General features: G+C 38.7%; 2 protein-coding genes across 50 annotated transcripts in view; one reads left to right on the forward strand and one right to left on the reverse strand.

Moving 5' to 3' along the window:
- The window catches only part of Lar (tyrosine-protein phosphatase Lar), a 1,659,242-nt gene that overhangs the window by 1,596,405 nt on the left and 37,634 nt on the right, over window positions 1-25,203 (forward strand). For 41 of the 43 annotated variants that reach the window (XM_067764572.1, XM_067764575.1, XM_067764574.1 and 38 more), the window contains one exon: window positions 3,816-4,112. The exons of the other annotated variants lie outside the window; for them this stretch is intronic. In XM_067764572.1, coding sequence (XP_067620673.1) covers window positions 3,816-4,112 — 297 coding nt within the window. The remainder of the gene's footprint in view (window positions 1-3,815; window positions 4,113-25,203) is intronic. 43 annotated transcript variants of the gene reach the window in all.
- The window catches only part of tio (tiptop), a 502,506-nt gene that overhangs the window by 14,463 nt on the left and 462,840 nt on the right, over window positions 1-25,203 (reverse strand). The gene's annotated exons all lie outside the window — the stretch shown is intronic.

Consider the following 25,203-nt stretch of genomic DNA (forward strand, 5'->3'; position numbering starts at 1 on the left):
CTAAATAAAAAAATGTTTAAATGTTTAGAGAATTTTATGTTATTTTTAAATAGTTATAAAATTAATGAATTTTTTCGAAATAACCTGTTGTTTTTACTGCATACCTTGCAATTTTGGCTCTGAGAATTGTCTGTATTTGCTCACATTTGCAAGTAAATTTGCCTCTTTAAAACGCTTCATTCAATTGTTTTTCGATTTTATTTGTTCGTCAGATATATTTTTTTATAAATTTAATTGTAATTGTTGCCTTCATAAATTATTAACATGGTTGTTGTATATGCTTTGCCGTACAATGTTGTGACATTATTTTACCGGTATTTTTTTTTTTTTTTTTTTTGTCAACGCAAGCAATTTCAGAGTTCAAAGTTTAGTAATCATTTTATGAAAAAGAAAATAGTTTATTTAACATATTCATGACTTTTTTTGCATAAAAACGTTAAGTTAATTAGCTGTATTCATGTATTAGTAAATTACTTTTTTTAATTAGCTTGAAATATTTTTTGCTACTTGATCAATTGCCTGTGTAATTATATTTAAAATTTATATTTTTTTGCTTATATCTTTTGTATCTGTTTTATATGCGGCATGGCTTATTGATGTGGTTAACGATGTTTCTACAAAATTTGTAATATTTTTAACAAATTATTAAGTTATATTTTGCTGATTGTTTGGTGTTTTTATTGATATTTTGATTTAACTAAATTTTGTTTAAGATAGCTCAAAAGCTCAACCGAAGACGATGGGAAGTAATTTGAAAAAATCGGATAAATACGATTTTTGAGAACCGTTACAGATCGGCTATAATAACAAATACAGGGCTAGATCTGATTAGGTCCTACCTAATTACCCAATACAGATTCGCCGTATACCGACATTATATATTTCTGTCCCGAGCGAGCTATTTTCGACGGTTTTCAGACTAGTTAAGCAATAATTTCGATGGACGTTTCAAGTGTGTATATGTTTCCAACTTTTTGTGATCTTAGTTCGAACGAGTTATGTATATGCCAGGACCTTATATGCTATATTGAGAAGGCTGATTCCGCGAAAGTTGATGCAGTTTGCAGGATCCTCTTCTTGTGGACTGAGCAAATACAGAATGGCTCTTTTTGTAGGTAATAAGACCCCTTTTCTTGTTAAGAGGAAAATATTTTGTGAAATAAACAAGCAAACTCACGAGAGAGCTGAAAAGAACTCACGAGACAGCTCAAAGAACCAAAGGCGACAGTATTTTGCAAAAATAGACACCATTAGATTTGAATCGTCGGGTATGCGCTCGTTCGACTATAGTTTACATAAAAGCTGATGCATGCGCCTTATTTACTCCTCGTCGCCATATTTGAATAGCTCTGCATGCAATCCATTAGCCCCCGCGGCTTTATTGTTTTTTCATCTGGTTATAGCTATTCTTACTTCGTCATAGTCGGGTGGGTAAACATTTATTCCATCAACATCGATTGTGGGCTCGGGCTCATGATCTTTCCTGGGCGTTTAATCGCTCTCTCCATTTAGGAGCGCATAGATGTGTTCACTCCATAATCTAAGCATTCTTTGCACATCGATATTGAGGTCGGCATTTTCGTTTTTACATGAGTTTGCCCCGGACATAAAACCTTCTGTCTGTCGCCGTATTTTTATTTTTTTTTTTTATTGATCCAGTACGATCCGGAAAATACTTGGCACCATTATGTATTAATGTACAAGTCGACCATCCCTGGAACGATTTAATTTAACCACATTGAACCTTTTAGTTCAATAGGAAAGTTCCCACTTACTCTTGGCATGCCTCTATTCGAGCAGCTGTTGTTACTGGTATCGTTTTCTGGTGAAATTATTTCTATCAACTAAGGTGTAGGCCAGGCGCTGTACTACGTGATCAAAGTGACATTATTGAACCCCACGTTGGACGCCAGCTTTTCTTTTTACGTAAATTTTTACTTTAATATACAATTTTGGCATGTTGTTATTTAATAATGAAACAGGGTTATCAATAAGAAAAATATGCTTCTTTTGAAGATGTTTTAAATTTGATTTTCTATTAATATTATAGGATATAAATATGCCTTGGAAGTTTATTAGTATGACATGCGCTAAATATAAATTTCTTATTGTGAAATATATTAGTTTATTTATTTAATTGATTTTTAGTTATGAATGTCTCTATAAGGTCGTATCATTTTTTTCATTTTAAGTGTTTATGTATAATATATATGTATCTATTTAGTTATTGTTATTTTATTAATTCCTCCTCCTAAATCCATAAATTTTATAACTTACCATTAAGTTATTTCTTAAGTTCTCTTTTAAACTTCAAACCCCAACTCAGAAATGGTTTATGCAAATTTAACAAATTAAAAACAAAAAAACTAAAAACTTTATAACAAAAAAACTTAAAAAACGCCCCTCGCTCCCAGCAATGTACAGTGAGTTTGATGTCTCTAAAAAAATATTTTTATTTTTATTTTTATGTTGCTTCATATTTAAATCGAAATTAAGTATTTAATTTTTTTTACTGCCCCAGTTTTATGCATAGCCTCATCTTGTCCCATGCCACCTGTTTAAAAAAATATATTTTTGAGTTGCATTTTTTTTTTTATTTTTTTTTTTTTTTACAATTTGCACTTTTTATGGATTTTTCTCTTTTGCGTGCTGCATGTTTTTTTTATTAAGTATAAATAAATTTTTTGTCTCACCTTTAAATCCTGAATGTTGCAAAACTAATTCCAAAAGAATATGTGTTTTTAGCACCATTTCACGATAACAACAAGCAAGCGTGTGCAAAATTCTCAACCACTTTATGTATTGGTTTTCTAGTGTTTAGAAGCACCAACTTTTCTTTAGCTTGCTTTTATTTAAACTGTATAAAATAAATAAAAATAAATATATGAAATGTACATTTTAAGTAAAGAAAAATATTTAATGCAATTTATGACTTTTAAGTTTGAAGAGCGAAAAAGACTTTAATAATTTAAGAAAAAATCTTTAGAAAAATTTTACAAAAAGAAACTTTTTTAGTGAAAATGAACCAAAAAATATGCGCAAAATTTTCACGCAAACTGAAAAAAAAATTAGAACTTTAAAAAATTTCTTAAAATACAAGTGAAAAATTGGAAATTTGCGGTAATTCCAAAAATATTTGAAACTTGCATAAACCATTGGTGATATTTTTAATATTATTATTTTATTAAATATAGTTACGTTTTTTACCATATTATTTACTAAGTTTAATTTTACTTTTATTGTTATGCATATCATTTTTTTACATTTAATAATTGTTCGTTTTTTAGTATATATAATTTGCTAATTTTTTTATGTGTTCATTTTTTTCTTTCATTTCATTTCATTGATTTTGCGTTGCTTTTGCGATCCATGTTTATTGCGTTACTCTTATGCTGGATAAAAAAAAACTACAACAAAAAAATATAAATAAAATATTATAAAAAAACGTTTCACAAACAAAAAAAAAAACTACTTAAATATACTACATAAACATAAATCACAAAAACATTTGAAATAAAAACATACTTTTCGGCTGCTAACATAACGAAAACCAAAACAAAATTTTCCACAAACATAAAAATTTGCAAAACAAAAACTACAACAACAAACGACTCAAACTCATATCAACGCCATCAACTCACTATCCACTCAAAATCATAATTAACCAATAAACGAAACAAATTTGTTTCAAACATCACATCAAATATAACACATAAAACAACAACAACATTAAAAATAAAAAAATTATCACATAAAAACGAAAATCAAACTTGTACGTTGCACCATACCATTACGTTCCGATTTCCTTCAATTAGTACCAGGTGCACCGCCACGCAATATCACTGCGATCGCCACCAGTCCAACAACTATATCCGTCTCTTGGCTGCCACCGCCGGTGGAGCGTGCTAATGGTCGCATCATCTATTATAAAGTTTTCTTTGTTGAGGTGGGTCGTGCCGATAGTGAGGCGACAATAACAACATTGAATAAGACAAGCATCGTTTTGGATGAGTTGAAGCGTTGGACCGAATACAAGATTTGGACGTTGGCCGGCACCTCAGTGGGGGATGGGCCGCGCTCGCATCCGATTATTGTGCGCACACATGAAGACGGTACGTATATATGTGTAAGAGAGTGTATGTAGCTCGTTTAAAATAGTATAATTTTTCGATTTTCTTTCAAAAACAATTTTTTTGTCAAATTATATTTTTTTTTGTTTTTTCTACATTTTTAACACTTTGTAAAAGCAGTAAAGAGAATTAAAAAATTCAAATTTTTTCAAGTATAATTTCTTCGGAGTTTCGACAAAGTTTTAAGAAAACAAGCCCTAACAGCAATTTTAGTTTAAACAACAAGAAAAAAGTTTCAAGAAAAAAAAGATGTATATTTGTTGGTACAGTGGTTAATTCTTTGTATTTCTATAAATAGAACAAAAGCAAAACCAGTCCTTTGAACCGCCAGCAACAAAAAAGCGTAGCTTTGTCACAAGCTTACATACAAATTATGTATGTACTTTGTAAAGAATAAACTATGCACAGAAAGCAATTGGAAAAAGTTGCACAACAACAAAGGCATGGCCTTGGCTGAATCTGTTTGTAACACTTCAACTATCGCAGAAGTGCGTGTTCAAATCCCACTGCCGGGAGAAAGAGCTTTGGAGAGCTTTACAAGGTATCGAAACAGCTGTCCTGATGTCACGTTGCTTAAATTTTTCCCAAATTATTTAATTACAAAAACAAAAGAAAACACAAAAAAAGTTGACGTTGTTTCATTATACAAGAGGTGCGATAATACCAACTTTTTTGCTTGGGAATTTTGCTTTTAGGGCTCGAAAACTTCAAAAACAACACTTTTGAACACAATTTTACTTTGATATACTCATAAATTTAAAAAAATTTTCATTTTAAACACTCAAAATCTTTTTGAATTATTTGTTAAATTTTTAATTTTTTGTCACAAAAAACCTTTTTAACTACATGGTTTTTAATTATAGCTTACATTATTTGTTAGTTTATATTTTACAAGCAATACAATACATTCTAATTTGATATTTTTTATTATTTATATATGTACGTAATTTATTTATTTATGTCATACATACGTAATTATACTTTTTTATATAAAATAAGTTTTTTCAAATACAATTTTTTTTTTTATCATTTCTCTTTGTTCAATTTTACGATTCCTAATTTTACTAATGAAATGATGACATTTTTTGCATTTTGTCTCGACGTTAACCAATGCGGCTAAACATTTTTGGATACAAAAACCAATTTTCCTTGTTAATTATATTTTTTATAGGCATCTCAGTGTTTCGATGGCGCGCTGACAACCGAATTTTTGATGTCAACGTCATGCATATAAAAAAAATATTTATATTTATGCATATCTAAATATATATATTAATATATATAATCCAACTCATTTTTAATACATACCATAATCACATAATCATATTATAATTATATCCGCAAGGAAAGAACTATTCATGTGTTGTAGTTTGTAATGGGTTTTACGTGTGTTGAGCTAAATTTTTTTTAGTTATATTTTTTTTATATACTAAGAATTTGGTTTGAATTGTTTATACATATTTTTTTAGTTAATTACTTTGAATCTCTTTAATACTAAAAAAAGGCGAAAATAATATTTTCAAGTTGTGTAAAAGCCCAGCTGGAGACATGTCGCTGGAAATATAATTAGCATTGGCGCAAATTTGTTTTTTTTCGGCTTGGGATGAAAATCTCTAGTGCACCATAAATGCTGCCGTCGAAGTAACCGCGTGTCCGTGGACTAAAAACCATCCCATTTGAAACCGTCGCCCACCCCCCGACCGCTTTCGCATAACTATAAGTTTTATAAAAACCGTCTGTTGTTAATGCCTACAGGTCCCGCTTTTTTGCTCATAAGAGTGTATTCTACGAAGTTACTGATTTGTTGTCACACTTCCGAGCCGCTCAGCATTTTTGCTGTAACATTTTCAACAGTGACTTGGCCGACTCTTTCCTCGAGCATTTGTCGGTTCTGACTACATCGGTAGCATTTAAAAAAAAAGTGTATTCAGCAATAGACCTCGTCTGCATCGCCGTACAAGCACTATAGATCTTCGGCCTTTTTTTATCCTGCGCAGATATTTTTGAAGTACCCGTGCTCGAAGAGCATATGGTTTACGTAGTAACTAATTTACCTCGCCAAATCCGCTAGTGGTCTTTACTTAAGCATCTGTTATTAGATTCGATGTCCATCTGCCTTGTTCATAGAAGCACTCTATACCCCAAGGTGTTATATGCCCTAAAATTCCATGGTAAACGGAAGTAGAATGTGCGTATTAATATATGCCTTTACCTATGGAACGGAATTTTTAGCCGCTAAGCTCAGATTTTGTGTATGTGTTTCAAAGTCTGTCGTCCGTTTAAACCATTTGGTGTGGACAATAAACTTGCTGATATCTTTTACAAATCATTTAGCTACTTCCTGAAATCCCGGCATTACATAACTGCCCATAGTTGTAAACCTTTTGTGAACTAGAACTTGGCATTCACGCAGGGTAGTGCGCGACTGTTTCTTTGCTGGCTTCCTAGCGCAGCCCTTGCAAATGCTGTTAATTTTGCATGCAGGCCGATTCTAAAGATTTATTTCCTTTTGTTTTGGTTAACTTATGTAGATTGCATACAATTTCTTAATTATAATTTTTTTTTTTTGAAAATCAAAAGACTTTCCTTACCTTATTTAAAATTTCATATTTTTTAGTCTTGTTATTCTTTAATTGCAAAACATTTTTAAATTGCTTTACAAATTTACAATATTAATTTTACATATTTTCTACAAGACGAACTTAAAAAAAAAAATTAAATAAATATTTGTATTTAGAAATGTCACTAAAACAGCGATTTGAATTGGAATTTAGCAGAAATATTTTAACAAAAAAAGTCTTACAATGTCGATGCGATTTGTTGGCACATTGCAGCAATGCGTTTGTACCTGTACTCATGAAAAAAAGAGTAACGGAATGCTCGCATTAAAAAAATATAACCACCCGAAAAAATAACTTTATATTAACTTAACCCCTTCACAACTTCATTAATTTTTTTCGTTTTATTATATAAAAAAATTTTATTTAACGTTGCAAGCATATTGCCTCCCCCTCCCAAGCCAAGCTATGGTATGCGCTATCGTTTAAAAACATTTTGTATAATATGTGTGTTTTATTACGTTAAATTGATTTTATTTTATGATATTTGCTTTCAATTAAATTTTTTATTATTCATAATTTTTTTCCAAATTTGTTTGAAATGTTTTACATTTTATTTACGAAGCAAAATTTGTACACCTCATATTGGCACAAATTGCATATTTTTTGGCGCAATCACAAATGAATTTTTTTCTGTTGTTGCATTTTACGCATTCATATGCAACAAAGTATATATTTAAATATAGCAACAACAAAAACAAAATAAATTTGTAACTATGTGTTGTAGGAATAAAATTTTTTTTTATTGGAGAACGCATAAAATTTCCAATTTAATTGGAAAGAATTTTTGAAATGCACTTAATTTATAAATAAATAGAATATATGTATGTATTAACACCCAATTAATATATGTATGTATGTAAACAATGTTTAACATTGTCATTTTTATTTTTATTTATTTTTTTTTTCAAAACAAAAAAAGCAGTTTTTAAATCGTTTTTACACATTATTTTCTTTTTCACTTGATAACTTCATGGCACGTTGCATGTTCGTTTACACATTGCTGTGTTTTAAATTTTTTCTGCTTGTTCCCCCTCTTTCCCTCTTCATTTTGCACAAATAAATTTAATTGCAACTGACATTTTATCTATTTGTTACATGCACTTGTCTCAATTTTTATTATCATTTAATATTTAAAATGTTACGGTATGCTTAATGCATACTTAATTACATGTAGTTTACAAACACACTTACATACACACACACGAATTAGCATTTATGGTTAACCTGCTTTAGTATTTTATTTAAAAAGTCAATTCGTTTAATCGTGTCGTGCACTCGAAAGCTTTATAGAGCTTCGGAAAACTGTTCGGCGTTCACCTACATGTCGTGTGAGTGCAACGACAGAGGTTCAGTAAAGGGCCGATTACTGATACTTAGCATAGACTTGACTTGGCGTAAACTTGGCAACTTAGCCACGATTATACTCCACTTAGCGCATACAATCTGGCATCATAATCAATAAATGTCGATTTGTATGACAAAATGTCAAAATGAAATGGAAACAAACAAATGGCATCTCAATATGTAAACGTCACTTAGAACTTACAGAGAAAATCTAAGTTCAGCAGACTTCTAAGTCAAGTTAAGTGTTGCTAAGTTTTGAGTAATCAGTAACATGCAATGTTCATTTAACAGAACTGTAAGTGACAGTTCTCAAGTCAAGTCAAGTCTATGCTAAGTATCAGTAATGGGCCCTTAATGCAAGCAGTATCAGTTTTCGCTTGCACTTCAAACAGTAAACTTCTCATACGTGTGTTCTATGCTCAAATTTTCTACATTAAACACATACTATTAAAAAAAGTTGCATTTGTATTCGAAGCACACGTTGGGCACCTCTGATTAAAATATAATTTTTGTTAATGTTTTATTTTTATGTATGCATGCACGTAAACATGCCAAATAATTTTGTTGCTGCTATTTGCCTAATTTTTGTACTTTATATAGCATTCGCCAAATTATTTGTCTCGTGATAATTAAATATCAATGTTCAAAAAAAGTAACCGTAATATTTATTTCATTGTATATTTCAATAACTAAGCTCTTCCTTATAAATTTTATTTTAATAAAATTGTATGTGATATGAGCTATTTTAAGTTTTGTTGTTTTTTATTTATAATGACACAAAATTACATAGTGAAATACTTTTGAAATTTTAAAATACAATTCTACGCTGTTGATATGATATAAATTTAAGCTTTAACAGATAACCATAACTACTTTTTTTTAAATCAGCAAATAGACAAACAAATGAATAAAAATAACTCTCTAAAAAGGTAGTACAGTACATCCATAAGTTTCTTTCTACTAACAATTTCATTCCTTCTCCATCGAGTGCTGCTTATTAACGGCCAATTTTTAATGCACGCCTAGTACACAAGGCAAAGCGGTCGAATAAATAAAAACAGCTCCGCTCGTCGCCGGTTACCTGATATATTATCATTGGCGCCTAGTAAATAAAGCAAATCGGTCGGTTAATATGGAAATAGCTCCGCTCGCTGCGCGTTACCTGCTGTATTTTTATGGGCGTCTAGTACAAAAGACAATACGGCCGGTTAATATAAAAATAGTTCCGCTTCCGGTTACCTGCTAGAATTTTATGGGCGCCTAGTACAAAGCCAAAACGATCGGATAATATAGAAATAGTTCCGCTGCCGGTTACCTGCCAGATTCTTATGGGCGCCTAGTACAAAATGCAATACGGCCGGTTAATATAGAAATAGTTCCGCTGCCGGTTACCTGCTAGATTTTTATCGGCGCCTAGTACAAAAGGCAATACGGCCGGTTAATATAAAAATAGTTCCGCTTCCGGTTACCTGCTAGAATTTTATGGGCGCCTAGTACAAAAGGCAAAACGGTCGGATAATATAGAAATAGTTCCGCTGCCGGTTACCTGCCAGATTTTTATGGGCGCCTGGTACAAAATGCAATACGGCCGGTTAATATAGAAATAGTTCCGCTGCCGGTTACCTGCTGGATTTTTATGGGCGCCTAGTACAAAAGGCAATACGGCCGGTTAATATAAAAATAGTTCCGCTTCCGGTTACCTGCTAGAATTTTATGGGCGCCTAGTACAAAAGGCAAAACGGTCGGATAATATAGAAATAGTTCCGCTGCCGGTTACCTGCCAGATTTTTATGGGCGCCTAGTACAAAATGCAATACCGCCGGTTAATATAGAAATAGTTCCGCTGCCGGTAACCTGCTAGATTTTTATGGGCGCCTAGTACAAAAAGCAATACGGCCAGTTAATATAGAAATAGTTCCGCTGCCGGTTACCTGCTAGATTTTTATGGGCGCCTAGTACAAAAGGCAATACGGTCGGATAATATAGAAATAGTTCCGCTGCCGGTTACCTGCTATATTTTTATGTGCGCCTAGTACAAAAAGCAAAACGGTCGGATAATATAGTAATAGTTCCGCTGCCTGTTACCTGCTAGATTTTTATCGGCGCCTAGTACAAAAGGCAATACGGCCGGTTAATATAAAAATAGTTCCGCTTCCGGTTACCTGCTAGAATTTTATGGGCGCCTAGTACAAAAGGCAAAACGGTCGGATAATATAGAAATAGTTCCGCTGCCGGTTACCTGCCATATTTTTATGGGCGCCTAGTACAAAATGCAATACCGCCGGTTAATATAGAAATAGTTCCGCTGCCGGTTACCTGCTGGATTTTTATGGGCGCCTAGTACAAAAGGCAATACGGCCGGTTAATATAGAAATATTCCGCTGCCGGTTACCTGCTATATTTTTATGGGCGCCTAGTACAAAAAGCAAAACGGTCGGATAATATAAAAATAGTTCCGCTTCTGGTTACCTGCTAGTTTTTTATGGGTGCCTAGTACAAAAGGCAATAAGGCCGGTTAATATAGAAATGTTTCCGCTTCCGGTTACCTGCTAGATTTTTATGTGCGCCTAGTACAAAAAGGAAAACGGTCGGATAATATAGAAATAGTTCCGCTGCCGGTTACCTGCTATATTTTTATGGTCGCCTAGTACAAAAAGCAAAACGGTCGGATAATATAGTAATAGTTCCGCAGCCGGTTACGTGCTAGATTTTTATGGGCGCCTAGTACAAAAGGCAATACGGCCGGTTAATGTAGAAATGTTTCCGCTTCCGGCTACCTGCTAGACTTTTATGTGCGCCTAGTACAAAAGGCAAAACGGTCGGATAGTATAGAAATATTTCCGCTGCCGGCGACCTCCTAGATTTTTATGTGTGCCTAGTACAAAAAGGAAAGCGGTCGGATAATATGGAAATAGTTCCGCTTCCGGTTACCTGCTAGATTTTTATGTGCGCCTAGTACAGAAAGGAAAACGGTGGGATAATATAGAAATAGTTCCGCTGCCGGTTACCTGCTATATTTTTATGGGCGCCTAGTACAAAAGGCAATACGGCCGGTTAATGTAGAAATGTTTCCGCTTCCGGTTACCTGCTAGATTTTTATGTGCGCCTAGTACAAAAGGCAAAACGGTCGGATAGTATAGAAATATTTCCGCTGCCGGCGACCTCCTAGATTTTTATGTGTGCCTAGTACAAAAAGGAAAGCGGTCGGATAATATGGAAATAGTTCCGCTTCCGGTTACCTGCTAGATTTGTATGTGCGCCTAGTACAGAAAGGAAAACGGTCGGATAATATAGAAATAGTTCCGCTGCCGGTTACCTGCTATATTTTTATGGGCGCCTAGTACAAAAGGCAATACGGCCGGTTAATGTAGAAATGTTTCCGCTTCCGGTTACCTGCTAGATTTTTATGTGCGCCTAGTACAAAAAGGAAAACGGTCAAATATCATAGAAATAGTTCCGCTGTCGGCTACCTGCTATATTTTTATAGGCGCCTAGTACAAAAGGCAATACGGCCGGTTAATATAAAAATAGTTCCGCTGCCGGTTACCTGCTGGATTTTTATGGGCGCCTAGTACAAAAGGCAATACGGCCGGTTAATATAAAAATAGTTCCGCTTCCGGTTACCTGCTAGAATTTTATGGGCGCCTGGTACAAAAGACAAAACGGTCGGATAATATAGAAATAGTTCCGCTGCCGGTTACCTGCCAGATTTTTATGGGCACCTAGTACAAAATGCAATACGGCCGGTTAATATAGAAATAGTTCCGCTGCCGGTTACCTGCTGGATTTTTATGGGCGCCTAATACAAACGGCAATACGGCCGGTTAATATAGAAATATTTCCGCTGCCGGTTACCTGCTAGATTTGTATGGGCGCCTAGTACAAAAGGCAATACGGTCGGATAATATAGAAATAGTTCCGCTTCCGGTTACCTGCTATACTTTTATGGGCGCCTAGTACAAAAAGCAAAACGGTCGGATAATATAGAAATAGTTCCGCTGCCGGTTACCTGCTAGATTTTTATGGACGCCTAGTACAAAAGGCAATACGGCCGGTTAATATAAAAATAGTTCCGCTTCCGGTTACCTGCTAGCTTTTTATGGGCGCCTAGTACAAAAAGCAGTACGGCCGGTTAATATAGAAATGTTTCCGCTTCCGGTTATCTGCTAGATTTTTATGGGCGCCTAGTACAAAAAGGAAAACGGTCGGATAATATAGAAATATTTCCGCTGCCGGTTACCTGCTAGATTTTTATGGGCGCCTAGTACAAAAGGCAATACGGTCGGATAATATAGAAATAGTTCCGCTGCCGGTTACCTGTTATATTTTAATGGGCGCCTAGTAAATAAGGCAAAGCGTCCGGTTAATATGGAAATTTCTCCGCTCGCTTCCGGTTACCTGCTATATTTTTATGGGCGCCTAGTAAATAAGGCAAATCGGCCGTTTAATATGGAAATATCTCCACTTACTTCCGGTTACCTGCTACATTTTTATGGGCGCCTAGTAAATAAGGCAAATCGGTCGTTTAATATGGAAATATCTCTGCTCACATCCGGTTACGTGATATATTTTATGGGCGACTAGTAAATAAGACAAATCGGCGGTTATATGGAAATTTTTCCGCTCGCTTCCGGTTACCTGCTATATTTTTATGGGCGCCTAATAAATAAGGCAAAGCGGCCGGTTAATATAAAAATTTCTCCGCTCGTTTCCGGTTACCTGCTACATTTTTATGGGCGCCTAGTACAAAGGACAAAACGGTCGGATAATATAGAAATATTTCCGCTTCCGGTTACCTGCTATATTTTTTTATGGGCGCCTAGGACAAAAGGCAAAACGGACGGAAAATATAGAAATAGTTCCGCTGCCGGTTACCTGCTAGGTTTTTATGGGCGCGTAGTGCAAAATGCAAAAGGGTCGGTTCATGTAGAAATAGTTCCGCTGCCGGTTACCTGCTAGAATTTTATGGGCGCCTAGTACAAAATGCAATAGGCCCGTTAATATAGAAATGTTCCCGCTTCCGGTTATCTGCTAGATTTTTATGTGCGCCTAGCACAAAAAGGAAAACGGTCGGATAATATAAAAATAGTTCCGCTTCCGGTTACCTGCTAGATTTTTATGGGCGCCTAGTACAAAAGGCAATACGGCCGGTTAATATAGAAATGTTTCCGCTTCCGGTTATCTGCTAGATTTTTATGTGCGCCTAGCACAAAAAGGAAAACGGTCGGATAATATAGAAATAGTTCCGCTGCCGGTTACCTGCTATATTTTTATGGGCGCCTAGTACGAAAGGCAAAACGGTCGGATAATATAGAAATATTTCCGCTGCCGACTACCTGCTAGATTTTTATGGGCGCCTAGTACAAAAGCCAATGCGGCCGGTTAATATAGAAATAGTTCCGCTGCCAGTTACCTGCTAGATTTTTATGGGCGCCTAGTACAAAAAGGAAAACGGTCGGATAATATAGAAATAGTTCCGCTGCCGGTTACCTGTTATATTTTAATGGGCGCCTAGTAAATAAGGCAAAGCGTCCGGTTAATATGGAAATATCTCCGCTTGCTTCCGGTTACCTGCTATATTTTTATGGGCGCCTAATAAATAAGGCAAAGCGGCCGGTTAATATGGAAATTTCTCCGCTCGTTTCCGGTTACCTACTGCATGTTTATGGGCGCCTAGTAGATAAGGAAAATCGGCCGTTTAATATGGAAATTTCTCCGCTCTCTTCCGGTTACTTGCTATATTTTTATGGGCGACTAGTAAATAAGACACATCGGCCGGTTAATATGGGAATAGCTCCGCTTGCTTCCTCTTACCTGCTATATTTTTATGGGCGCCTGGTAAATAAGGCAAATCGGTCGTTTAATATGGAAATATCTCCGCTCGCTTCCGGTTACGTGCTATATTTTATGGGCGCCTAATAAATAAGGCAAAGCTGCCGGTTAATATGGAAATTTCTCCGCTCGTTTCCGGTTACCTGCTACATGTTTATGGGCGCTAAGTAAATAAGGCAAATCGGTCGTTTAATATGGAAATATCTCAGCTCGCTTCCGGTTACCTCCTCTGTTCTTATGGGCGCCTAGTAAATAAGGCAAAGCGGCCGGTTAATATGGAAATAGCTCTGCTCGCTTCCGGTTACCTGCTATATTTTTATGGCGCCTAGTAAATAAAGCAAAGCGGCCGGTTAATATGGAAATATCTCCGTTCGTTTCAGGTTACCTGCTAAATTTTTATGGGCGCCTAGTGCAAAAGGCAAAACGGTCGGTTAATATAGAAATAGTTCCGCTGCCGGTTACCTGCTATATTTTTATGGGCGCCTAGTACAAAAGGCAATACGGCCCGTTAATATAAAAATAGTTCCGCTTCCGGTTACCTGCTACATTTTTTGGGCGCCTAGTACAAAAGGCAATACGGCCTGTTAATATAGAAATAGCTCCGCTGCCGGTTAACATAGAAATAGTTCCGCTGCCGGTTACCTGCTATATTTTTATGGGCGCCTAGTACAAAAGGCAATACGGCCCGTTAATATAAAAATAGTTCCGCTTCCGGTTACCTGCTACATTTTTTGGGCGCCTAGTACAAAAGGCAATACGGCCGGTTAATATAGAAATGTTTCCGCTTCCGGTTACCTGATACATTTTTATGTGCGCCTAGTACAAAAAGGAAAACGGTCAGATAAAATAGAAATAGTTCCGCTGCCGGTTACCTGCTATATTTTTATGGGCGCCTAGTACAAAAGGCAAAACGGTCGGATAATATAGAAATATTTCCGATGCCGGTTACATGCTAGATTTTTATGGGCGCCTAGTACAAAAGGCAAAACGGTCGGGTAATATAGAAATATTTCCGGTTCCGGTTACCTGCTAGATTTTTATGGGCGCCTAGTACAAAAGGCAAAACGGTCGGATAATATAGAAATATTTCCGGTTCCGGTTACCTGCTAGATTTTTATGGGCGCCTAGTACAAAAGGCAATACGGCCGGTTCATATAGAAATATTTCCGCTGCCGGTTACTTGCTAGATTTTTATGGGCGCCTAGTACAAAAGGCAAAACGGACGGAAAATATAGAAATAGTTCCGCTGCCGGTTACCTGCTAGGTTTTTATGGGCGCGTAGTACAAAAGGCAAAACGGTCGGTTAATATAGAAATAGTTCCGCTTCCGGTTACCAGCTAGATTTTTATGGGCGCCTAGTACAAAAGGCAATACGGCCGGTTCATATAGAAATATTTCCGCTCCCGGTTACCTGCTAGATTTTTATGGGCGCCTAGTACAAAAGGCAAAGCGGTCTGGTAATATAGAAATATTTCCGGTTCCGGTTACCTACTAGATTTTTATGGGCGCCTAGTACAAAAGGCAAAACGGTCGGATAATATAGAAATATTTCCGCTTCCGCTGACCTGCTATATTTTTTTATGGGCGCCTAGGACAAAAGGCAAGACGGTCGGATAATATAGAAATATTTCCGCTGCCGGTTCCCTGCTAGATTTTTATGGGCGCCTAGTACAAAAGGCAATACGGCCGGTTCATATAGAAATATTTCCGCTGCCGGTTACTTGCTAGATTTTTATGGGCGCCTAGTACAAAAGGCAAAACGGACGGAAAATATAGAAATAGTTCCGCTGCCGGTTACCTGCTAGGTTTTTATGGGCGCCTAGTACGAAAGGCAATACGGACGGATAATATAGAAATAGTTCCGCTGCCGGTTACCTGCTAGATTTTTATGGGCGCGTAGTACAAAATGCAAAAGGGTCGGTTTATGTAGAAATAGTTCCGCTGCCGTTTACCTGCTAGAATTTTATGGGCGCCTAGTACAAAAAGGCAAAACGGACGGATAATATAGAAATAGTTCCGCTGCCGGTTACCTGCTAGGTTTTTATGGGCGCGTAGTAAAAAATGCAAAAGGGTCGGTTCATGTAGAAATAGTTAAGCTGCCGGTTACCTGCTAGAATTTTATGGGCGCCTGGTACAAAAGGCAAAACGGACGGATAATATAGAAATAGTTCCGGTTACCTGCTAGGTTTTTATGGGCGCGTAGTACAAAATGCAAAAGGGTCGGTTCATGTAGAAATAGTTCCGCTGCCGGTTACCTGCTAGAATTTTATGGGCGCCTAGTACAAAATGCAATAGGCCCGTTAATATAGAAATAGTTCCGCTGCCGGTTACCTGCTGGATTTTTATGGGCGCCTAGTACAAAAGGCAATACGGCCGGTTAATATAGAAATATTTCCGATGCCGGTTACCTGCTAGATTTTTATGGGCGCCTAGTACAAAAGGCAATACGGCCGGTTAATATAGAAATAGTTCCGCTGCCGGTTACCTGCTAGATATTTATGGGCGCCTAGTACAAAAGGCAAAACGGCCGGTTAATATAGAAATAGTTCCGGTTACCTGCTAGGTTTTTGTGGGCGCCTAGTACAAAAGGCAAAACGGTCGGATAATATAGAAATATTTCCGGTTCCGGTTACCTGCTAGATTTTTATGGGCGACTAGTACAAAAGGCAATACGGCCGGTTCATACAAAAATAGTTCCGCTGCCGGTTACCTGCTAGATTTTTATGGGCGCCTAGTACAAAAGGCAAAACGGTCGGTTAATATAGAAATAGTTCCGCTGCCGGTTACCTGCTAGATATTTATGGGCGCCTAGTACAAAAGGCAAAACAGCCGGTTAATATAGAAATAGTTCCGCTTCCGGTTACCAGCTAGATTTTTATGGGCGCCTAGTACAAAAGGCAATACGGCCGGTTCATATAGAAATATTTGCGCTGCTGGTTACCTGCTAGATTTTTATGGGCGCCTAGTACAAAAGGCAATACGACCGGTTCATATAGAAATATTTCCGCTGCCGGTTACTTGCTAGATTTTTATGGGCGCCTAGTATAAAAGGCAAAACGGACGGATAATATAGAAATAGTTCCGCTGCCGATTACCTGCTGGATATTTATGGGCGCCTAGTACAAAAGGCAATACGGTCGGTTAATATAGAAATAGTTCCGCTGCCGGTTACCTGCTAGATTTTTATGGGCGCGTAGTACAAAATGCAAAACGGTCGGTTAATATAGAAATAGTTCCAGTGCCGGTTACCTGCTAGATTTTTATGGGCGCCTAGTACAAAAGGCAAAACGGTCGGATAATATAGAAATATTTCCGGTTCCGGTTACCTGCTAGATTTTTATGGGCGACTAGTACAAATGGCAATACGGCCGGTTCATACAAAAATAGTTCCGCTGCCGGTTACCTGCTAGATTTTTATGGGCGCCTAGTACAAAAGGCAAAACGGTCGGTTAATATAGAAATAGTTCCGCTGCCGGTTACCTGCTAGATATTTATGGGCGCCTAGTACAAAAGGCAAAAGGCCGGTTAATATAGAAATAGTTCCGCTTCCGGTTACCAGCTAGATTTTTATGGGCGCCTAGTACAAAAGGCAAAACGGTCGGATAATATAGAAATATTTCCGCTTCCGGTTACCTGCTATATTTTTTTATGGGCGCCTAGGACAAAAGGCAAAACGGACGGAAAATATAGAAATAGTTCCGCTGCCGGTTACCTGCTAGGTTTTTATGGGCGCGTAGTACAAAATGCAAAAGGGTCGGTTCATGTAGAAATAGTTCCGCTGCCGGTTACCTGCTAGAATTTTATGGGCGCCTAGTACAAAATGCAAAACGGACGGATAATATAGAAATAGTTCCGCTGCCGGTTACCTGCTAGGTTTTTATGGGTGCGTAGTAAAAAATGCAAAAGGGTCGGTTCATGTAGAAATAGTTCCGCTGCCGGTTACCTGCTAGAATTTTATGGGCGCCTAGTACAAAAGGCAAAACGGACGGATAATATAGAAATAGTTCCGCTGCCAGTTACCTGCTAGGTTTTTATGGGTGCGTAGTAAAAAATGCAAAAGGGTCGGTTCATGTAGAAATAGTTCCGCTGCCGGTTACCTGCTAGAATTTTATGGGCGCCTAGTACAAAAGGCAAAACGGACGGATAATATAGAAATAGTTCCGGTTACCTGCTAGGTTTTTATGGGCGCGTAGTACAAAATGCAAAAGGGTCGGTTCATGTAGAAATAGTTCCGCTGCCGGTTACCTGCTAGAATTTTATGGGCGCCTAGTACAAAATGCAATAGGCCCGTTAATATAGAAATAGTTCCGCTGCCGGTTACCTGTTGGATTTTTATGGGCGCCTAGTACAAAAGGCAATACGTCCGGTTAATATAGAAATATTTCCGATGCCGGTTACCTGCTAGATTTTTATGGGCGCCTAGTACAAAAGGCAATAAGGCCGGTTAATATAGAAATAGTTCCGCTGCCGGTTACCTGCTAGATTTTTATGGGCGCCTAGTACAAAAGGCAAAACGGTCGGTTAATATAGAAATAGTTCCGCTGCCGGTTACCTGTTGGATTTTTATGGGCGCCTAGTACAAAAGGCAATACGTCCGGTTAATATAGAAATATTTCCGATGCCGGTTACCTGCTAGATTTTTATGGGCGCCTAGTACAAAAGGCAATAAGGCCGGTTAATATAAAAATAGTTCCGCTTTCGGTTACCTGCTAGATTTTTATGGGCGCCTAGTACAAAAGGCAAAACGGTCGGTTAATATAGAAATAGTTCCGCTGCCGGTTACTTGCTAGATATTTATGGGCGCCTAGTACAAAAGGCAATACAGCCGGTTAATATAGAAATATTTCCGATGCCGGTTACCTGCTAGATTTTTATGGGCGCCTATTTTTATGTGCGCCTAGTACAAAAGGCAAAACGGTCGGATAATATAGAAATATTTCCGCTTCCGGTGACCTGCTATATTTTTTTATGGGCGCCTAGGACAAAAGGCAAGACGGTCGGATAATATAGAAATATTTCCGCTGCCGGTTACCTGCTAGATTTTTATGGGCGCCTAGTACAAAAGGCAATACGGCCGGTTCATATAGAAATATTTCCGCTGCCGGTTACTTGCTATATTTTTATGGGCGCCTAGTACAAAAGGCAAATCGGGCGGAAAATATAGAAATAGTTCCGCTGCCGGTTACCTGCTAGGTTTTTATGGGCGCGTAGTACAAAATGCAAAAGGGTCGGTTCATATAGAAATAGTTCCGCTGCCGGTTACCTGCTAGAATTTTATGGGCGCCTAGTACGAAAGGCAATACGGACGGATAATATAGAAATAGTTCCGCTGCCGGTTACCTGCTAGATTTTTATGGGCGCGTAGTACAAAATGCAAAAGGGTCGGTTTATGTAGAAATAGTTCCGCTGCCGGTTACCTGCTAGGTTTTTATGGGCGCGTAGTAAAAAATGCAAAAGGGTCGGTTCATGTAGAAATAGTTAAGCTGCCGGTTACCTGCTAGAATTTTATGGGCGCCTGGTACAAAAGGCAAAACGGACGGATAATATAGAACTAGTTCCGGTTACCTGCTAGGTTTTTATGGGCGCGTAGTACAAAATGCAAAAGGGTCGGTTCATGTAGAAATAGTTCCGCTGCCGGTTACCTGCTAGAATTTTATGGGCGCCTAGTACAAAATGCAATAGGCCTGTTAATATAGAAATAGTTCCGCTGCCGGTTACCTGCTGGATTTTTATGGGCGCCTAGTACAAAAGGCAATACGGCCGGTTAATATAGAAATATTTCCGATGCCGGTTACCTGCTAGATTTTTATGGGCGCCTAGTACAAAAGGCAATACGGCCGGTTAATATAGAAATAGTTCCGCTGCCGGTTACCTGCTAGATATTTATGGGCGCCTAGTACAAAAGGCAAAACGGCCGGTTAATATAGAAATAGTTCCGCTTCCGGTTACCAGCTAGGTTTGTATGGGCGCCTAGTACAAAAGGCAATACGGCCGGTTCATATAGAAATATTTCCGCTGCCGTTTACCTGCTAGATTTTTATGGGTGCCTAGTACGAAAGGCAAAACGGTTGGGTAATATAGAAATATTTCCGGCTCCGGTTACCTACTAGATTTTTATGTGCGCCTAGTACAAAAGGCAAAACGGTCGGATAATATAGAAATATTTCCGCTTCCGGTTACCTGCTATATTTTTTTATGGGCGCCTAGGACAAAAGGCAAAACGGACGGAAAATATAGAAATAGTTCCGCTGCCGGTTACCTGCTAGGTTTTTATGGGCGCGTAGTACAAAATGCAAAAGGGTCGGTTCATGTAGAAATAGTTCCGCTGCCGGTTACCTGCTAGAATTTTATGGGCGCCTAGTACAAAATGCAATAGGCCCGTTAATATAGAAATAGTTCCGCTGCCGTTTACCTGCTAGAATTTTATGGGCGCCTAGTACAAAAGGCAAAACGGACGGATAATATAGAAATAGTTCCGCTGCTGGTTACCTGCTAGGTTTTTATGGGTGCGTAGTAAAAAATGCAAAAGGGTCGGTTCATGTAGAAATAGTTCCGCTGCCGGTTACCTGCCAGAATTTTATGGGCGCCTAGTACAAAAGGCAAAACGGACGGATAATATAGAAATAGTTCCGGTTACCTGCTAGGTTTTTATGGGCGCGTAGTACAAAATGCAAAAGGGTCGGTTCATGTAGAAATAGTTCCGCTGCCGGTTACCTGCTATGAACCGACCGTTTTGCCTTTTGTAATAGGCACCCATAAAATTCTAGCAGGTAGTCGGCAGCGGGACTATTTCTATATTAACCGGCCGTATTGCCTTTTGTACTAGGCGCCCATAAAAATCCAGCAAGTAACCGGCAGCGGAACTATTTCTATATTAACCGGCCGTATTGCATTTTGTACTAGGCGGACATAAATATCTACCAGGTAACCGGCAGCGGAAATATTTCTATATGAACCGGCCGTATTGCCTTTTGTACTAGGCGCTCATAAAAATCCAGCAGGTAACCGGCAGCGGAACTATTTCTATATTAACCGGCCGTATTGCCTTTTGTACTAGGCGCCCATAAAAATCTAGCAGGTAACCGGCAGCGGAAATATTTCTATATGAACCGGCCGTATTGCCTTTTGTACTTGGCGCCCATAAAAATATAGCAGGTAACCGGCAGCGGGAATATTTCTATATTAACCGGCCGCATTGCCTTTTGTACTAGGCGCTCATAAAAATCCAGCAGGTAACCGGCAGCGGAACTATTTCTATATTAACCGGCCGTATTGCCTTTTGTACTAGGCGCCCATAAAAATCTAGCAGGTAACCGGCAGCGGAAATATTTCTATATGAACCGACCGTTTTGCCTTTTGTACTAGGCGCCCATAAAATTCTAGCAGGTAACCGGCAGCGGAACTATTCCTATATGAACCGGCCGTATTGCCTTTTGTACTTGGCGCCCATAAAAATATAGCAGGTAACCGGCAGCGGGAATATTTCTATATTAACCGGCCGCATTGCCTTTTGTACTAGGCGCTCATAAAAATCCAGCAGGTAACCGGCAGCGGAACTATTTCTATATTAACCGGCCGCATTGCCTTTTGTACTAGGCGCTCATAAAAATCCAGCAGGTAACCGGCAGCGGAACTATTTCTATATTAACCGGCCGTATTGCCTTTTGTACTAGGCGCCCATAAAAATCTAGCAGGTAACCGGCAGCGGAAATATTTCTATATGAACCGGCCGTATTGCCTTTTGTACTTGGCGCCCATAAAAATATAGCAGGTAACCGGCAGCGGGAATATTTCTATATTAACCGGCCGTATTGCCTTTTGTACTAGGCGCCCATAAAAATTCAGCAGGTAACCGGCAGCGGAATTATTTCTATATTAACCGGCCGTATTGCCTTTTGTACTGGGCGCCGATAAAAATCCAGCAGGTAAACGGCAGCGGAACTATTTATATATTAACCGGCCGTATTGCCTTTTGTACTAGGCGCCCATAAAAATCTAGCAGGTAACCGGCAGCGGAAATATTTCTATATTAACCGGCCGTATTGCCTTTTGTACTAGGCGCCCATAAAAATCCAGAAGGTAACCGGCAGCGGAACTATTTCTATATTATCCGTCCGTTTTGCCTTTTGTACTAGGCGCCCATAAAAATCTAGCAGGTAACCGGCAGCGAAACTATTTCTAAATGAACCGACCCTTTTGCATTTTGTACTAGGCGCCCATAAAATTCCAGCAGGTAAACGGCAGCGGAACTATTTCTATATTAACGGGCCTATTGCATTTTGTACTAGGCGCTCATAAAAATCTATCAGGTAACCGGCAGCGGGAATATCTCTATATTAACCGGCCGTATTGCCTTTTGTACTAGGCGCCCATAAAAATCCAGCAGGTAACCGGCAGCGGAACTATTTCTATATGAACCGGACGTATTGCCTTTTGTACTAGGCGCTCATAAAAATCTAGCAGGTAACTGGCAGCGGAACTATTTCTATATTCACTGGCAATATTGCCTTTTGTACTAGGCGCCCATAAAAATCTAGCAGGTAACCGGCAGCGGAACTATTTCTATATTCACTGGCAATATTGCCTCTTGTACTAGGCGCCCATAAAAATCTAGCAGGTAACTGGCAGCGGAAATATTTCTATATGAACCGGCCGTTTTGTCTTTTGTACTAGGCGCCCATAAAATTCTAGCAGGTAACCGGCAGCGGAACTATTCCTATATGAACCGGCCGTATTGCATTTTGTACTAGGCGCTCGTAAAAACCTAACAGGTAACCGGCAGCGGAAATATTTCTATATGAACCGGCCGTATTGCCTTTTGTACTAGGCGCCCATAAAAATCTAGCAGGTAACCGGCAGCGGAACTATTCCTATATGAACCGGCCGTATTGCATTTTGTACTAGGCGCTCGTAAAAACCTAACAGGTAACCGGCAGCGGTACTATTTCTATATGAACCGGCCGTATTGCCTTTTGTACTAGGCGCCCATAAAAATCTAGCAGGTAACCGGCAGCGGAAATATTTCTATATGAACCGACCGTTTTGCCTTTTGTACTAGGCGCCCATAAAAATCTAGCAGGTAACCGGCAGCGGAAATATTTCTATATGAACCGACCGTTTTGCCTTTTGTACTAGGCGCCCATAAAATTCTAGCAGGTAACCGGCAGCGGAACTATTCCTATATGAACCGGCCGTATTGCATTTTGTACTAGGCGCTCGTAAAAACCTAACAGGTAACCGGCAGCGGTACTATTTCTATATGAACCGGCCGTATTGCCTTTTGTACTAGGCGCCCATAAAAATCTAGCAGGTAACCGGCAGCGGAAATATTTCTATATGAACCGACCGTTTTGCCTTTTGTACTAGGCACCCATAAAAATCTAGCAGGTAACCGGCAGCGGAACTATTTCTATATGAACCGACCGTTTTGCTTTTTGTACTAGGCGCTCATAAAAATCTATTAGGTAACCGACAGCGGAACTATTTCGATATTAACCGGCCGTATTGCATTTTGCACTAGGCGCACATAAAAATCTAGCAGGTAACCGACAGCGGAACTATTCCTATATGAACCGGCCGTATTGCATTTTGTACTAGGCGCTCGTAAAAACCTAACAGGTAACCGGCAGCGGAAATATTTCTATATTAACCGACCGTTTTGCCTTTTGTACTAGGCACCCATAAAAATCTAGCAGGTAACCGGCAGTGGAAACATTTCTATATTATCCGGCCGTATTGCCTTTTGTACTAGGCGTCCATAAAAATCTAGCAGGTAACCGGCAGCGGAAATATTTCTATATGAACCGGCCGTTTTGTCTTTTGTACTAGGCGCACATAAAAATCTAGCAGGTAACCGGCAGCGGAACTATTTCTATATGAACCGACCGTTTTGCTTTTTGTACTAGGCGCTCGTAAAAACCTAACAGGTAACCGGCAGCGGAACTATTTCTATATTAACCGGCCGTATTGCATTTTGTACTAGGCGCTCATAAAAATCTAGCAGGTAACCGGCAGCGGAACTATTTCTATATTAACCGGCCGTATTGCATTTCTTACTAGGCGCCCATAAAAATCTAGCAGGTAACCGGCAGCGCAAATATTTTTATATGAACCGGCCGTATTGCCTTTTGTACTAGGCGCCCATAAAAATCTAGCAGGTAACCGGCAGCGGAACTATTTCTATATTAACCGGCCGTATTGCATTTTGTACTAGGCGCACATAAAAATCTAGCAGGTAACTGGCAGCGGAACTATTTCTACATTCACTGGCAATATTGCCTTTTGTACTAGGCGCCCATAAAAATCTAGCAGGTAACCGGCAGCGGAACTATTTCTATATTCACTGGCAATATTGCCTTTTGTACTAGGCGCCCATAAAAATCTAACAGGTAACCGGCAGCGGAACTATTTCTATATTAACCGGCCGTATTGCCTTTTGTACTAGGCGCCCATAAAAATCTAGCAGGTAACCGGCAGCGGAAATATTTCTATATGAACCGACCGTATTGCATTTTGTACTAGGCGCACATAAAAATCTAGCAGGTAACTGGCAGCGGAACTATTTGTACATTCACTGGCAATATTGCCTTTTGTACTAGGCGCCCATTAAAATCTAGCAGGTAACCGGCAGCAGAACTATTTCTATATTCACTGGCAATATTGCCTTTTGTACTAGGCGCCCATAAAATTCTAGCAGGTAACCGCCAGCGGAACTATTTCTATATTAACCGGCCGTATTGCATGTTGTACTAGGCGCTCATAAAAATCTAGCAGGTAACCTGCAGCGGAAATATATCTATATTAACCGGCCGTATTGCCTTTTGTACTAGGCGCCCATAAAAATCTAGCAGGTAACCGGCAGCGGAACTATTTCTATATTAACCGGCCGTATTGCATTTCTTACTAGGCGCCCATAAAAATCTAGCAGGTAACCGGCAGCGCAAATATTTTTATATGAACCGGCCGTATTGCCTTTTGTACTAGGCGCCCATAAAAATCTAGCAGGTAACCGGCAGCGGAACTATTTATATATTAACCGGCAATATTGCCTTTTGTACTAGGCGCCCATAAAAATATAGCGGGTAACCGGCAGAGGAAATATTTCTATATTATCCGCCCGTTTTGCCTTTTGTACTAGGCGCCCATAAAAATCTAGCAGGTAATCGGCAGCGGAACTATTTCTACATGAACCGAACGTTTTGCATTTTGTACTACATGCCCATAAAAATCTAGCAGGTAACCGGCAGCGGAACTATTTCTATATTAACCGACCGTTT

Source organism: Eurosta solidaginis, chromosome 2 (genome assembly GCF_040869045.1).
Source record: "Eurosta solidaginis isolate ZX-2024a chromosome 2, ASM4086904v1, whole genome shotgun sequence".
NCBI classification, from domain to species: Eukaryota; Metazoa; Arthropoda; class Insecta; order Diptera; family Tephritidae; genus Eurosta; species Eurosta solidaginis.